Source organism: Thunnus maccoyii, chromosome 4, assembly GCF_910596095.1.
Source record: "Thunnus maccoyii chromosome 4, fThuMac1.1, whole genome shotgun sequence".
Taxonomy (NCBI): domain Eukaryota; kingdom Metazoa; phylum Chordata; class Actinopteri; order Scombriformes; family Scombridae; genus Thunnus; species Thunnus maccoyii.
This window is the reverse complement of record NC_056536.1, coordinates 11,004,399-11,021,235: the sequence shown is the minus strand read 5'-3', so window position 1 is coordinate 11,021,235 and position 16,837 is coordinate 11,004,399. Positions and strand designations below refer to the sequence as shown.

Below are 16,837 nucleotides of genomic sequence, written 5' to 3'. Positions count from 1 at the left end.
TGTGAACACTGGCACATTCCCTGTACATTATTTTTGTACATCAACAGCTCTCTTCACACAGAATAGATTTTTACTTATTCTTTATTGTATTCTGTACTTATACCTCCTGTCTTTTTTGGTAGTCGTATTTTTCTTACTTTGTATAGATAGTTGTTTTTTCTCTTACTTTCTATGTTCTGATTGTCATGCACCACTACACCAAAGCAATTTCCTTGTATGTGCAAACTTACTTGGCAATAAATCTGATTCTAATTCTGATTGTTGATGTTGTAGAAGAAGTGCTACTGTAGTTACTTGTACCTTTTCCACAAACTGATTCTTGGACCAGGCAGTCCATCGCTCAGATAAACTGTGATGTGTGTTTAGACTCTCTGGTAAACATCAGCATAGTTAAATAACTGTTAATACTAAACGAGTGAAAGCTTTAAGGGAATGTTTCCACAGTAATACAAAAGTCCTTAATTCAATAAATCAACTACATGCTATAGTTAATTTGAAATCATATTGAAATACCATAATTCCACACACTGGTGATATAAACATATGTACATTTTGACCTCTGTATAGTGCCGGTCAATATAAAGAGCCTTTATCACGTAGTAGTATTACTTCATATGGCAGTCAGTGTTTTCTTACTGTCTCTTCACATGTATCTGAATATTTTGGGCCTGCAGACATATTAAAGTTGCCGCCTACAGGCAAAGGGAATAGTAGCTGTTTTAATTTTAAAACAATGAGCTTTTTCTTTAAGCTACTATTTTTTTTTGAGGCTTTACATTTTAGATTTTACACTTATGTAAACTGAAGTTACAACACATTCACAATTTTACAAAAATGTCTAGAGATATGCAAAGGTCAGAAGATGCTATTTCTATACTGTGTGTTGAGGGTGTAACTGGACCACCTCTGGGATTTGTGTGTGTGTGTGTTTAGCAGGCTGTCGCATCCTGGTTGGAGTTTACTTTTACACACTCAGAGATATTTTATAATTTAACACGCACACAAACACACTCACACATTTAAAAGACTATAACTAACATTCAATTTGGCTGCTCTGCATTTTACTGGTATTCAAACATTTCTTACAAAAATACTTTTCATACAAAAACTGTTTACCATTTTAAATACAGCCATCATCTGCTTTTTACTAACACATATACAGACAAAGTGTGAAATGGTGACCAAAAGTGTGAAAGAGATTAGTAAGAGTTGCTGAACATGATAAATGGTACAGAATACAACAAAAACAAGTGAACCTCCAGGGATGTGGAAGCCCAACAAGGAAAGAGAGAAAAGGAGGAAGTACAGCATTCGTGACGACTATCTACAACCCCGAAGCAATTATATCAACTCAAATATGCACAGTGGCCGAGCTAAAGACGTGGCTGAAAATGTGACAACCTGGAGATACAATACTAGTTTCATTGTTCAGGCAGTCAGGTTTCATGGTGTACAGTCCAGCCAGTAACGAGGTCCAGGTGTGCCACTTGTTAACGGAGTGAAGACGGCATATGAGATAGCAAGAATGATGTTGAGTCTCAATCAGCTTATAATCAATTAGCAGCATGTAGTGTAGATTCTGTGAAACTTTGATCTTTTACAGCCTTGAGGTGTTTGCAGAGTATCGTGTGTTGACAGTATGAGACATTTCCATTTAGATTCAGTCACAACCAGCCATGTGAAATACTGTCACCCATTAAATACTTGCAGGAGGGCTGGGTGTATCACATCTGTCCAGGTAAAATGATAACAGGTGTGTCTTCATGCGATGTTAAACACACATCTGAAACTGTAAAAGACACTTCCCTGTTCTCACATTCATGTTGAGTTTGTTCTCTCCAAGACGCCCTGAAAACACAGTTCTGAACACACCTGCTGGATTTGATATACTTAATCTCCATTAAGCTCTCATACAAAGAGTTAATAATGCAGAACATGAGCTTATGGGAATATGTACAAGAATACACACAGTGGAGGAAAACAGATCGATCTGCAGATCAGTTCACTAAAATCATTCATCTCCTTCTTCGTCCTCCTCTCTTTCCCTCTTCTTCTTCTCCTTTTAGTGTTAATATCAAAGGTTGCAGGTTTGACCAAACCTGCAAAAATTATTTCAAATCTGTTCCACCTGAGGCACACAGTGCTTTCAAGATGTGAACATCTTCCAAAGTAAATTTCAGTAGATGTGAGGATATAATCATATAATCTTGATTTAAGTAAACCCAAGTGCTACAGAGCGCTAGAAAGGTCTCTTGTCTTGAGAAGTTTAGAGAATTATTTCTGCCAGCTTTTAGATCTCTGACATCACACTTTCTCAAAGGGGAACAAATGTTTCTCTTGCCCTTTCTTCTGTCGTTTAGGCTTCTTCAGTCCGCTGACGCTCCCTCCGTCCTCCTCTGCTTGTCTGTTTTGGGGCCAGGACATGGCTAGAGTTTCAGCCGCCGTCATAGCTCCAGGACCTCCACCCTCAACCACCTCCTCATCGGACGAAAAACCATTCTCGTCTCCACCGTCTTTAGTGTGAGCGAGGCTCCTGGGGTCCTCGTTCTTCTTGCTGTAACGCTGTTTAAGCCTTTCTCTGATCAGGAGCCCCTTCACAAGCAGAGTCCAGTTGGAGATCGCCCTCTTTTCTTTTTTCTAGAAAGTGGAAGAGGGAAAAAAAAATAATGTGGTGGTTTAAATGACTGGTTTTGCTTTTACATGAAATTAGTCTGGTTCTTAATTACTACAGTCCTCACCTTGACTGCAAAATCAGTCATGCATGGTGCATGGTCATATAAAGTTATTAGTTTCTAATAAATTCACAAATTAGTTTACAATAAAACCCACACAAAACCACACACACACACACACACACACACACACACACACACACACACACACAAACCTCTTTCTCTTTTTGTTTCTGAAGCTCTTGTTCTTCCACCCAGGCAGCTCGGAGAACCTCCTCATGCTCCTCACACACAATGTAACCGTCAGTGCTGAAACACACAAACAAAACATGTGAATGAAACAAAATATTTTTTTACTCTCACATTTCACATATTTCACTTTTTTGTGACAACTGCATTTTTTTAACTTCCTGAGTAGATTTCACAAAGTTTCACAAATAATTTTATTCTAATTATTCTTGCAAGACTACGCAGATGTTAAGGATGGAGTAGTTTCACCTGAGAGAACAAAGAGAAAGAGTGAAAATATTCCTAAGCATCATGAGTTAAAAAAAACAAAACTGCGGTAACCTTGGAGCAACAATGTGCGTTAATATTAATATACAAATGAGATTAAAGGTTGCTCACTGAGAATAATACAGCTATACTTAAATAGCAAGCGATATCCATATTTGAAAGTAAATGAAATAGATGTGATGGGAGTAAATCTACTGACGTGCTCCCATACTGATTACATTCTCCTTCGTCCTCGTGTTTAACTAATCCTGTCTCAGAGGGGACTGTCACCGCATTGTCTTACACAGCATGTGAGTATCCTCCATGGAAGTCGAAGCCTGTGACTGCAGGCGCGGCGTCAATGTTCAGCTTCCTGGCCACACGGTGCAGGTTGGGCAGCCTGACATGAACACAGCCCACCGGTAACATACAGGGCTTAAACAGGTAGACGTTACCGTAGTCGTTACGGGGAACCTGAAGGGAACGAATAACAGGTAAACACCACCGGACTGCAGATTTAGGCAATTTATTTATTGACAGACAGCTCATCAATAACAATTTTAATATTTGATCGATTGTTCACATCATTTATCAAGAACAAATGCAGAGCATTTTTTTTGGTTATACCTTCATAAATGTATCACTCTAAATGCTTCAGTGACCCTCTTTATTTATTCATCATTCTAGTTCTTTATTAATACCTTTCCGTCCACAGCTATAGGCGGTTGGTACTTCTCAGTCTGCCATTCTCCAAACAGAGCCAGGTCGTTCTCGTTCTTCATCTCAGACATCATCCTGGCCTTACGGGAACGATTAGAGAAGCCCTTCACCATCTAACAGAGAGAGACACAGTGGAAGACATTATATATATTCTGTCATTACCTACTTTCTGTTACACAACCACCAAGTTTCCTACCACTGGCTGATCTGTTTATGACTCACCAGCCTATAAAGACTTTAATGTACCAGCATGTACTGCTTAAACCTTCTCTACTACTGGCTTATGAAATGTATGCATGACAGTTTGCCTGCAGTCAAGAGTACAGAGCATCCAGCACAGGGCAGAGATCTGCATTTAAAGGAAGTGAATGAGGGTGAATACTTAATATGTCCTCCTGTGTCACTGCAGACAGGTTAGTCTGGACATCAACTAAAAGCACAACATCATTTCAGTGTCAGTGCATGTAAAAACGCTAATAGAGCAATGATTTTCTCTGCTTTATCTTCTGCAAAGCCAGATTTCAGATTAGCCTGACTCCTCCTATCCACATGTCAAAGCGTCATTGAGCAAGATAACGAACCTCAGATTGCTTCGGATGGTTGTGCCAGCACCTTGGTATGGTATCTTGCTGCCATCGGCGTGTGAGTGTGTGATGAGCAGCAGAAACACTGTAAAGCGTTTTGAATAAAAGCGCTATGTAAATGCAGCCATTTACCATCTAATCAGTGCTCACCTGCTGAAATATCAAGATACACAACTCACTCACTCTCAGGTTTTTGCTGCGTGCAACTTTGTTCATTGATCAAATTAAGACAAACTTAGAGATTTAATTGCATCATTTCTCCCCAAAGTATAGCTGGAAATACGCTGACAAGAATTTAGCTTTGCAAAACCACAAAACTAACTTTGTTACATGTGCTCATTTGTTTCATGTCAGGGAGGCTTTCATTAAGTTATATCATGAAGTTTATATCTTGAGGCAATATCTCCTGGGCCCCACTATATATCTCAATCAATTCAATTTGTGGAAATTCCCCATAGAGTTCACCCAGTCTGGTCCCTGTGTGAGAGGCAATATTACAGCAGTTGACCATTAGAGGGAAAACCTGCAAGTAATGAGTGGCGTTTCTGAGTAATACATGAAAAGTTTGTGGTTACACTGCAGAAAGTAAGTTCCCTCTTGAAACTGAATAATATGTTGCATAGTGAGGTAAACATTGGTCTTTTGGACTCTCACTACACATCACACACAGCTCAAACCAACCCTCCTCATCCACTTCAATGTCAGGGAGGTGGCTACGATGGAACAATAGTGGTTAATTCTGGTTAACTGTGTGTTTGGTGGTTATATGGACATCAGTGGAGTGTTTGAGTTTAACTGCTCCTGATGTTGTTCCTCTTTTTTTTGGTATCAGTCATGAAATCATGCAAATAAAACCTGCTGAACTGATTTGGCTACAGTGAGAGACGCTAGTGTGAGATAAAGTTAGAGAGGAACAGAAGTGATCAAGAAACTAACAAACAGAGAAGAGAAATCATGGCTGGAGGAGAAAAAAAAAGAGGAAATAAATGCATAAGAAAACTAAATTGGAGAAAATTTCTCTCTCACCTTATATGGCTCTTCTCCTAGTCTGACAGTTTGTGCTTCTTTCAGCCACGTGTCTCTGGAGTGGAGGGTGTGCACACAATCCCTAGAGAGAACAAACATTTAAATGTGATGAGAAGAATAAGAAAAAAAATATTTATCACACTGAAATTCTTATTTACCTCAAGAATTGAATGTTTTGCTCATGTCTTGAAGCCAATCAGAGTCAACGTCTTTTGAGTGCATGGTGGGTGTATTTTAAGATTAAAGCACTTAGTTCCAAGTGTGAATAAGGTCTAACAAGCATTAACAGTCAAAATGAGATGTATTTCATAGCTAGAAGATCACTATCTGCAGATGAACACAGCTTCAAGCACATGACAGGTTAACTAATATAACAGCACCACCAGGTGGCCACTGATACTCGAACAATTCATTCAAACATGCAGGTCAACAAATCTTCCACAGCAACAATAAATGAAGTCGTTTTTCAGAGAACCAGAAGTCCAGACTGAACCTGCTCTTTCTTCCACAATGAGACTAACAGACTAAAACTAATGCTACAACTTGTAAAATAAAATATTTCATTGGCCTTATACAACCAACTAAGTATAAACACCATCATTAAACTTCAATGATACCCTAGTCTACAGTACGAGTTATGATGTTTTAGTTTAACCCGTGACGCATAACTGACAAATTTATGGCAAATGTTTCCATGTACGCCCTGTGATTCATAACATGTCCAGTTTGCTTCCAAAAACAATGTCCCTTTCACAATCCTGTACAAACCAGAATCCGCAATGAGAGGAAACTGGTTTAACAGAGATGATGCTGTATAAAAATATGTCCTGTGACGCATCCTGAGAAGTGATTTAATGAAAAAGTATCCGCGACTGACTTTTTTACTACTGACCTGGAGTACACTGGCTCTCCTCGGCAGTATCCCAGTACTGTGGCTGTGGGGGGGTAAATGGCTTCGTATTTCAGCATGTGTCTCTTTAGAGCGTACAGCGGGTGGTTTTTATACTCCGCTATAGAGATGGGCAGCGGTTTGTTCAGCAGCCTGTTCTGGATCTGGGTGGGCAACATGGGGAGAACAGAGAGAAGATGGATGGTGTTAATAAGTGTAAAAGGAGTGTTCAGTGTTGAACCGATTGTGAGTAAAGTAAGAAGCTCCTTGCATGCGAAGAATGATGCGTTTTTTATGTTTCGTATTTAGACTGCACCCAGTTTGAATTGTCACTTTTTGTAAGCGAGGACATCTAAACTTTTCATGCTTTGAATGAGACTATATTCAGGGCTACTCTGGATGTCTTTTTCCTCACTGTTATTGATGTAAATACCTGATGTGAGACCCACTCTAATATCTTTTACTACTCATACATTACATTGCCCGAAAAAGGAGAACCACTCAGCTTATCCAGATAAAGTTATCTGGTTTATTTTGTTAATTTGTTACTGATTTTTAGCTGTAAACAGGAAAACTGCTTTTTACTGGTTAAAAACAGTGTGCTGTTTTTATATCATGTGCATTTTTACAACTGTCCTGCAGAAAAAACAGCTAATTATTGGGCTTTATAGCTGCTTTTTTCCACTTTTCAGTCAATTATAGTTGTCTACTATCAGCACCAGCAGTCTGCTGGGCAGGGGAGACATCTGATACCAATGCCCTCAACTTTTAATGTGTAAGCTGACCAGTTTGCCAGTAACTTTGTGTTCCTTTGATGTGTTACTCAGAGATAGAGGGGATTTCCAACAGGAAAGAGTAAAAGGATCCAAATGAGAAAAGAGAATTATGTAAACATACACAACTAACACAATCAACACAACACACTAGTAGAAATGTAGAAATGAAAAATGTGTTACGGCAATAAAAGAGTGTGCAAAATAGCATTCAGAGCAAAACAGAATACATAACAGGAACAGATTGGAGTATTAAATTGGTGTGTGTGTATTTGGCAGGATGAGTTTGAGTTCATGTGTGTTGGAGGTTGGATGTCCGTCTCACCTCCTTGTCCTCCTTCGTGTCCCTCTCATCCTCTGGTCCCAGGAACGGCTCGAGCGTGTCCTCCCACCACTCTTCTTCTACCCTTCTCTTCCTAGATGACGTCATCCAGGTGGGGTCGTACTTCCTTCCCAGGTCCTTCAGAAACCCATCCCCGTCCACTGACACCACGTACGTCACCGGCGCTGTTGCATTCTGGGAGCAGAGATGAGGCATCCCGACACCGTGTTCCACGTCTACGCAAACCCAGGAGGATGTTTTTTCCAGAAACACCTCCAACCACTCGTCGGCTCCAGGCCCCTCTCTCTTGTTCCCACTCCTTCGCTTGTTTCCGTTGCTCGTCGTTCTTTCTTCTTCATCACCATCTTCTCCTTCTTCACACTCATCTTCGTTTTTCACCTGTTTTTTCCCTCCCCCGCTCTTTCTCTTTGGGGCTGTGGTCACTTTAGCTTTGCTCCTCCCTTTCCCCTTCGTCCCCTTTTTAGATTTGGCCCCACCCTCTGAATCTTCACTGTTTTCCTCACTGGTCACCTGAAAATCCTCCTCATCACTGAGCCACTTGTCCTCCTTTTCCCCTTCACTGTTGCTCTCTTCCTTGTAGCTGACCTTTGAGGCGACGCTGCGGCGTTTTGAGTTCTTCGGTTTCTGCCGCCCTGATGTTGGAGCCTCCTCCTCTTCCCCCTCATCCTCGTCTTTTATTTCCTTCCTCTTAGCTTTCTTTCCTCCTCTGTCTCCCTTCCCTCCTCCAGCTGCTCTCTTGGTGCCAGGAGACACCTTCGGCTCCTGTGGGCTGGTCTTGGATGTTCCCTGGTTCTTTCCTTGGGCACCAGAAGATGTTTTAGCCCCTTTGCCCTGGAGAAAGAACACAAGAGATAATTACAGTATGTGTATTTGTGAGAACAGAAGACTCAGCTTATGTTATGTAATCAGTTTGTAATGAGCCGACACATGTGGGGGAAATATGTGTTAACTGTGTAGAACAACAGAGAAGGTGTTTGTGTCGTTCCCCTGATGAATTTTGCAAATTTGGTTACGATTAGAAATGAAACTATGCAATAAGTTTTTCTCAGTTGCTTTGGCTCAATTCTCAAATGACAGTTAAAGACGTCAAAGCGATATGTAAAATTCTTCAAAACATTTTGTTACTTGTGCACAACAGAAAGTACAATTGTCTACAATTTGAACAATTATTGGTTGTATATGTCTTTGTGATCAAAATAGATTATGTTTCTTCTCAGTTGAATAGTTTTGATACATATTTGATTTCTTTCATTGTGTAAGTCGTCACATGCAGAATAGTCCAACTAATTATCAGAACCTGCAGAGCTCGTGTTTCATAAATTGCATTGATACGTAGTGGTCGTTAAGTCTGCTAAATTGATTTTTTGTTGTCAGGTGAAACTTGAATTTCACTTACGAATGGGGAGTCTCGCATCTTTAATCAACCAATGGCACGTGCTGTCCAGTTAGCTTACAGGTGTAAATCATGAGTATGGGTATTGTAAAACACATTTATAAAGCTTGAGGGCAACAGAGTTACTACAACTTGTGAACAAGGAGGCGCCTGCTTAGATGAACACTGGACGGGGGCAACGGAGGTGTAAATATATGATCATCCTTGGTTTTTACTATATCAAACGAACGTGTCATTTTGGTGGCAATGTCTTATTCATTGACACAATAACTTAATTTTGAGTTATTAATTAAAGGTTTTGGGTGAGTTAAAGCCGTTGGCAGGTTAACTCCAGTGTTTTGCTGCACGTATGAGCTGTTTTGTGAAATGCATCTTTAGTACTGAGAATTTTTTTTCGATCATCGTTGTATCATAAATTATTTTCTCGTTCTCTGGCGCACAGCACAGCCCCCTCCTCTTGCACGCATCGGAGAGTATTCGTACGCACTGTTGGCCAGTCAGGAACTGAGTAGGCTAGTAGTGTGATGCGTGAAACAAACATCCCTCAGGTTTATGTGAGCACTGTTAAATAGAGGAATCAGTGGAGCGTGTAATTCTTCACTGCCATAAATACTCTTGAAAACAAGCAACATTTAAGAAACTAGGCTGATCAAAAGAACTTAATGTTCAGTGAATCTTTGGCGATGGGTCATACCATTCTCAATATGCAAGAATGTTTGTTGCTTCGTATCTATGACACTGTGCTTGTTCTGTTTATTTTACTTAAATAAAGATTGAACATGACAATTAACTTACATCTTTGTTGTTATTTGATAAAACAATTTTGTCCAAGTAAAAACTGACTTTGGTTAAGTAGATTTCTGATCCACTTGCCCGACCAGGCAAGTGAAAAACAACAACATTGAACCCTGCCATCCACACATAAAAAAGACCTGGCCCAAAGCAGTGTAAGGACCAGTTAAGCACAGACTTGTATTTGGTAAATTGTTAATGACATTGTTAATATCTTGTTATTTCTGCCCTGATAAAATTATAGTAGTTTATACTGCAGTTTAAGTTATAATTAGCAGTCATACTGTACATGGATGTCAAGTGCAACGTGCTGAAAGGCCTGTGGGACCCTTTTAATGTATGAACAGTGTTTTCTAATGTCTTTCAGAAGTGTTGAATATAATTACTTGAGTAGAACAGTCAAGGAAAGAATTTTCTGTGCATTAAACTGCAGCTCTTGACTAAATATGGCTTGTGTAATTACATCAGTATCCTCTAAAGAGCTGAATAACAGATTGTTGGTACCTTGGCTGACGGGGGTTTGAGAGGGATCGGCTGCAGAGAAAGTACCAAGCGGCAGAAGAGCTGCAGAGACCTCAGGACCAACAAGAACAGCTGCAGGAAACATAAAACACACAGGAGCATAATTACCTCACAAATCTACTCGTTTACACGCACGGGCTGTGTTGCATTTAGTAGGCTTGAGGTAAACTACCAACATGAGTCATCTCCTGGTGGTTTCTCGCTGAAAGGCTGGCCAGCCGCCTCTCCATCAGAGCCCGCGGGTCTGGACGCTCCTCACAGGGAAGACTGGAGTTGAGGGTGAATGTTGCTCTGAACCTGGAGAGGAGGAGAGATTAAAATAAATAGATGGCGATAAAAGATACATCAGTGATTAAACAAAGGTAATAATAACTGATATGATGAGGTTGATGACTGTGGAGAGGATTTGGTTGCATCACTAGAAACATTTATTAGTGTTTTACACATCCTGCCATGAAAAGAAGCTTCAGGCACCATTTACATACTAAACATTTAACATTTGATGAGCACACACCATTTGAGCAGTCCAGATATGTAGTTTTGGTCGATGCGTTCTTTGGCGACCACGCTGAAGTGGGCAGGCAGCAGCGACAGAGTGATGGCCAGCAGGTCTGGCTCACTGCACAGACGGTTGCGAAACATCCCACTGGCTATCAGGCACATCAGGTGGACCTGAGAGACCAATTAGAAGTTAGTAGCGACTGAAATCCAACTGCAGTGACTTCAAATCACACAAAGGATTGGAAGAAGCACAGACAAACGTTTACAGCGCAGGTGTGTATTTTCACCTTGTGCGTGTCTGCCAGCACGTCCTTCTTGAATCGGTTCATCATTCGCCTCAGATACGCCTCGAACTCAGCCTGCCTCTTCTGCCTGGCCAATCAGCAACGATGATTAGAAACACACGTTTAAAAAAGATATATACAGACGTGCATCCAGTGGGCTTTGTAATTCATACACAAGTGTGTTTGTAATCATACTTAAACAGCGTCTAAGTGCTGAGTCATTTTCACATGAAGTAAGTCCATCAACCCTCAAGGTGCTCTTGAAGATGAAAAAAATTGTAATAGAAAAGGAAAATAAGGCACTCTTACACAGAACATGGAGAGATAGTATCTTAAAAGGCAGACTAAGTAAGACTAAGCTCTGCCTGAAAACCTTTTTTCTTTTCAGGACTAAAAAGTTTGCTGATGTTCCTTGAACTGTATTTATAGCAAAAGCGGATGGATGTTACTAAAACAAAAATCAGTCATAAACAAAATACTTCTAAACGAATTCAGCCGGAGAAAACTTTGAAACTAAAACAGATCACAGGTCTTCCATAAATTACAATTACAGGATCTCCATAGTTATAGAAAACCATGTTTATCTTTGCTATGTGCTCTTATTATTCTGTATCTATTTAAGTGAGAATATAACGTTTTGTCTCAACATAGCTTAAAAAAATCAGTCATTTCATGCAGCATGGATAATATAACTGTATGTGGTAAAAATACACAAATAGCATAAAATGTTTTTAGAGATAAATATCTTTGCTTGACAATCTTTCACATGTATTTTCAGTACAAACACGATACAAACACACGTTTCACTTACTTTTTCCTGACTTCTGGAGACTCGATCTCGATCTCCACTGGTTGAGAGGGCAGGACGGGTTCTGCTGGCTCCACTGGACCCAGAGGCTCAGCCAACTCTAATCAACACAAATACATACATACATTTCAGTTTCCCAGTGTGTTATTATCATTATTATTATAATAATGTGAATAACGTTCACAACCACACTTTCTCACCTGCAGAGAGAATTTGCTTTACATATACACAATGAAAAGGTTTAATATTATATTATGATTCAATTCATACACACAACAGACTAACGCTGTTTTCTACTGACTCTTCACTTACCTTCCACTTCCTCCCAATCATCCTCGTCTTCCTCACTGTCCTCCTCCTCATCCTCTTCTTCTTCCTTCAATGGTTTCTTGGCGTTCACCGTAACCACAGGTGCTTTTGAGGTCACCATGTCAAAGTCATCTTCACTGTCAGCTTCCTCCTCCTTCCCTGGTGACAGGAAGTATTTACTGGTTTTGACAGCACTGGCGGAGGAGGATGTGGTAGAAGAGATGTTCCTTCCAGCTCGTTTTGTGGAGGAACGTGGTTTGGATTTGACTTTCCTCTCAATCTTCTCCTCTTTCTCTGTGATGAAAGACAAGGGTTTTTAGCAGCTGTGTTCACATAATGAATAATGCTTTCAGTCTTCCATGTCTCTTTTTTTGGCCTACAATAGTAGAAATCCTTTTAATTTAAAGCTGTTATATTTAGCAATGAACCAGATCACCATCATAGAGTATCTTCTCTCTGCCAGTAGGGCACAAAATTAGCACCATCCACCAGCCAAATGCTGCTAAAATATGCAACTGGCTGGTAGATTTGCTTCACTCACCAGCCAAAGAAACAACGGTAATCTACTGAGTAGCTGGTAAAATTTGAACATTCATTAGCCATTTGACCAGTGGACAAAAAAGTTAATTTTGCATCCTGTCTGCCAGCCTCTGCACAGCTTTTTACATCATGAGAAACAGTGTTATATTTAAAAGAAAACTTGTAAAGCAAACATAAAATGGTGCTGTTTTTGTCCAGAGAACATTCTCTAAAAGCCATAGGAAAAGATAATTATCAACAAGAGAAAAGCCAAACAAGAGTAAACAATAATCAAAACTAATTACTAACAAACTAAAACTAACAGCACAATGGTGATGATGGTTGAGGTTCACAACAGGAAGCAGTAAGGGTTTATCTCAATTAATGACTCACTGGTCATGAAACATGTAAGATATGAAACAGGCTTCCAATCATCTGAACCATGTTGTTTATACTAAATACTAAATACAGCCCACTAACAATAATGCTGCTGTTCAAATAGCAATAAAACCACATCTGAGACGACGCTGTTGCTGTGATTTCAGGAAAAAAGGAAGAGCAATGCTTAAATGTGCATTTCAAACTGCGACAAAGACAGATCCAAAAACACTCAAATTAAGTCAAAACAGCAAAACATGAGAGAAAAAAACCAGCAGGAAAATGAAGATACACAAACAATTACTGAGATTGTTGTGTGACTTATCCTATTTTAAAAGATAAAGATCACACTTAAGGAGAAACTTTTTTTTTTCTTTCACAAAAACATGTTTTGATGAAGTGGAGCACAGATGTGTATGTAGGCCAACGAATCCACTCCAGTAACCGTGCGCATCATCCATCCATGCACCTGAACAATGGCTCGCTTTGAAAAGTATCTTCTTGGTAGACACAATAAGAAAACAACACTGACTATTTATGTATTTTTACCCATTCAGGAGCCAAAATAAATAAATTCAATAAAATAAAATAATTCAATTTTACTGGAATCATATTGTGATTATATATATATATATATATATATATATATATATATATATATATATATAAATATTTATTATGTCACATTGTTGTTTCACAAAAGTCTGCTCTGCAAATTGAGGATTCATGGCAAATTGTAAAAATCTGTAACACTGGTGATTGAAGCTTTTGTGTTGATATGTGAATTGTTTTTTACATCATGTAAGACAACAGAGCAAAGGTCATTGCATCAAGTACGTTTGATAATTTATTACCGATATATCTCCATTAATCTCCATATTATCATATATAAATATTGATAGTGGAAAAGTATCAAAATGTATCAGCTGTTAATGTCATCTATCTGTATCAATGCATGAAACTGTGGAAGCTACATTACCAATAATACTATATTAACAATCAGCTATAATTCACAACATAAACACCAGCTAATAGGACACGTTTAGCAGGATACATGCAGGTAAAAAAAAAGTCTGCAACTCTATCCATAGAGTCAGGATTACACACACCCCTCTACTGTTAAAAAGAGTAAAGTGTGTCCCTCCTTCCTTTGCAATCTGACTTTTTCTACACTGTTTTGACACTCGAGCTATTTTATGGATTTCTCGTTCATTTCCTGGGTGCAAACGTGCAGGCTTGTTTTGCAACAGACGGGGGGAGATGTTGTGTTCATTAGTGACATATTAGAGCGATGCATCAGTCTTCTCTGTACCTGCATCAGTCTTCTTAGCTCTTGCCTTCGCTCCGCTGCTCTTTGCCTTCAGCTTCAATTTCTTTGTATCTGCAGGTGTCTCGGCACACTCTCTCCGCTTTGCCATGCCGTCTCTGTCTTTTCTGTCACTTTTCTCAATCAAAAACACTTTTCCTAAAAAAGTATTTTGGCTAATCTAGACGACCGGAAGTCCCTCAGCTCTCCACATGATGCTGCAACCACGGATAGTTGTGTAAGAGTAAAGGAAACAGCAGTTATCCAACATTTCACTCAAAAGCTTTCATAACACCAGACGCTGCGCACCGGTTGTTTTGGCGACATGACTTTGACGTCACGTCCGGTCCTCTTCTTCTTCGTCGGTGGTCCTAATTTACTGCTCTTTTTCTTAACCCTCAAAACTCTCTATTTACCATTTTACTGACATACATTTTTATATTTATGCTGCTAACTTAAATCTGAAGGACAACTCTAAACCCTTATAGACATGGTGGTTGGTTTTTGAGCAAAGTAATACCACTTTTCGACACTGAGGGGCGTTGTTGTGCTACATATGAGGCCCTTGTCTCTATTCCACTTCATCTGATGTTAAAGTATCACCTTGACCTTTGATAGTTTTTGCAGTGACACATTAATAGCTATATTCATGGGGTTTCATAAAAGAGACACTCATGCTGTGTGGCTACACAACCGTCTGGCAACGATAGTGTCTATTCATCTTTTTATATTTGAAGCATTCAGCTAGAGGGATGAGTCCAAACTTCAGCCTCGAGATCCTCAATATTTAAGGCAGTTGGCATTAAAGTGTTATACAAGAGTTTGTACATGTTTCTTTTTTATTTACTAGTAATCATACATGATTTACATTCTAGCAAACCATTTCAAGAGCATGCCATAAACCCAATTTTTGCAGTTTCCTACCAGGACACGAACACCCCACAGCACTTTGACTTTTCTAATCTGTCTGCACCTTCAGCTGCATTACTACATAATGATGATGTAACTTTTCATTGAAAAAAGTAATAATAAAGACGTGATTTTCAAACTCAATGTCATGTTTCTAGTTCATCTTTAACTGTCATGGATGAAAATCAATGGCCACCTTGAATAATGAAAGATTTAAAAATATAAAATACTACAGCATGCTTTAGAAAGCTGGTATGTGAGGTGTAATGTATACTTTACTGTAACAATGGAAAGCCACCAGTAATGTCCTTTAAAGAGTGCAAGGTCGGGCCACAGTCCCATGATAAGTTTACTCTAATAAAGGTCACAAAATATAATTTAAGAGACCTTCAGTGTCGATGTATTCTTCTAATGTTTTATTTATCAGTGGTCTGGGTCACTTTCTCCTGTATACAGTCTGTGTATCTGGAAGAACGTGTTGGAAATGAAGCAATAATCAGACAAAAAAGAAAAGAATATCATTTATGAATTCTCGTGCAGGTTTTACCTCAGTATGACAGTGAATGAAATGTGAACGGGACCATGAGACCATTAGCCAACTCTGGCCAACTATCTGATAAAATCACCTGGCTAATAATGAAGGATTTTTGGTAGCCATGTCACAAGTAGAGGAGCTACTCTAAATTTCCACCTATGATTACAGGTCATCCTAAGTAGATGTGACAGATTGAAGTCCTGAATGTGTAGTCGGTCATTTCACACCATGATAAAAGTGCAATATTTCCTCTTTTAAAGGGTTGATGAAATTCTGCTCTGTTCAAAAATGTCTTTTTCCATGTTTTCCATAGAAAAGGTTGTTTCCTCTAATAGTGTGACAGGCCTGTGCACTGATACTGTTCTATTATAAAGGTATTATCAATAGACAGTTGCTGTTAGTTAATTTTTTGGGTTTTACTTTTTTGAAACTGGAGCATCACAATGTCTCAGTCTACCTTAATAAATAGAAGTCTTTGATTAGATTCCCATCCCCTTTGCACACTTTTCCTTACAGTTACGTCAGACGGATTTCAAACTCTAAACTGGCTTCAGATGTGAAAATGTGGTTATGGTCATCTCTCGGTGTCAGCCATGTCCTGGATTTTTCACTGCCTTCTACCCAGTGCATGCGGTGAAATGTCTTCTCCCCACTGGGACCCCGAATAAGAACTAAGTGGGTAAAAGACCATGACTAAATTCATTCTTTATCTTGTTATTCTGAGACGAGTCTGTGTGGTCTCCCTGAAACGAGTTCTGCGTCTTCAGTCCAAATCAATTCTGTTTATTTCACATCAATTTAATTTTCACTGGGCTCTGCTGTCATCCATATCGATCTTGTTGGGATTCTGTGGCAGATGTGTGTGTTTCACTTCAGAAAGCCGTCTGTCAGCTGATACAGTCAGACAGCTTCAGACTGACTCGCTGCAGTACGGACCTGATGGGAGCAGGGGACCATTTCTGTGTGAGTGCCCTGTATGTGTGTGTGCGTAATGCATGCACCATACCCATACATATGCATACCTATTGCATGCATACACATAAATGAATACATGTTTATGTGTGAAGTGCATGTGCATC

General features: G+C 39.4%; 1 protein-coding gene across 1 annotated transcript; it reads right to left on the bottom strand.

Annotated features, from left to right (window-relative positions):
* Window positions 1-1,039: 1,039 nt before the first annotated feature.
* xpc (xeroderma pigmentosum, complementation group C) lies at window positions 1,040-14,831 on the bottom strand. The gene is made up of 14 exons (XM_042410161.1): window positions 14,321-14,831; window positions 12,115-12,405; window positions 11,806-11,902; window positions 10,998-11,082; window positions 10,724-10,881; window positions 10,386-10,506; window positions 10,192-10,281; window positions 7,485-8,333; window positions 6,390-6,550; window positions 5,498-5,579; window positions 3,869-4,000; window positions 3,472-3,641; window positions 2,888-2,981; window positions 1,040-2,637 (listed from the first exon to the last, which is right to left on the bottom strand). The coding sequence occupies exons 1-14, from the start codon at window positions 14,424-14,426 to the stop codon at window positions 2,305-2,307; spliced, it is 2,769 nt and encodes a 922-aa protein (XP_042266095.1). The 5' UTR covers window positions 14,427-14,831; the 3' UTR covers window positions 1,040-2,304.
* Window positions 14,832-16,837: the final 2,006 nt, after the last annotated feature.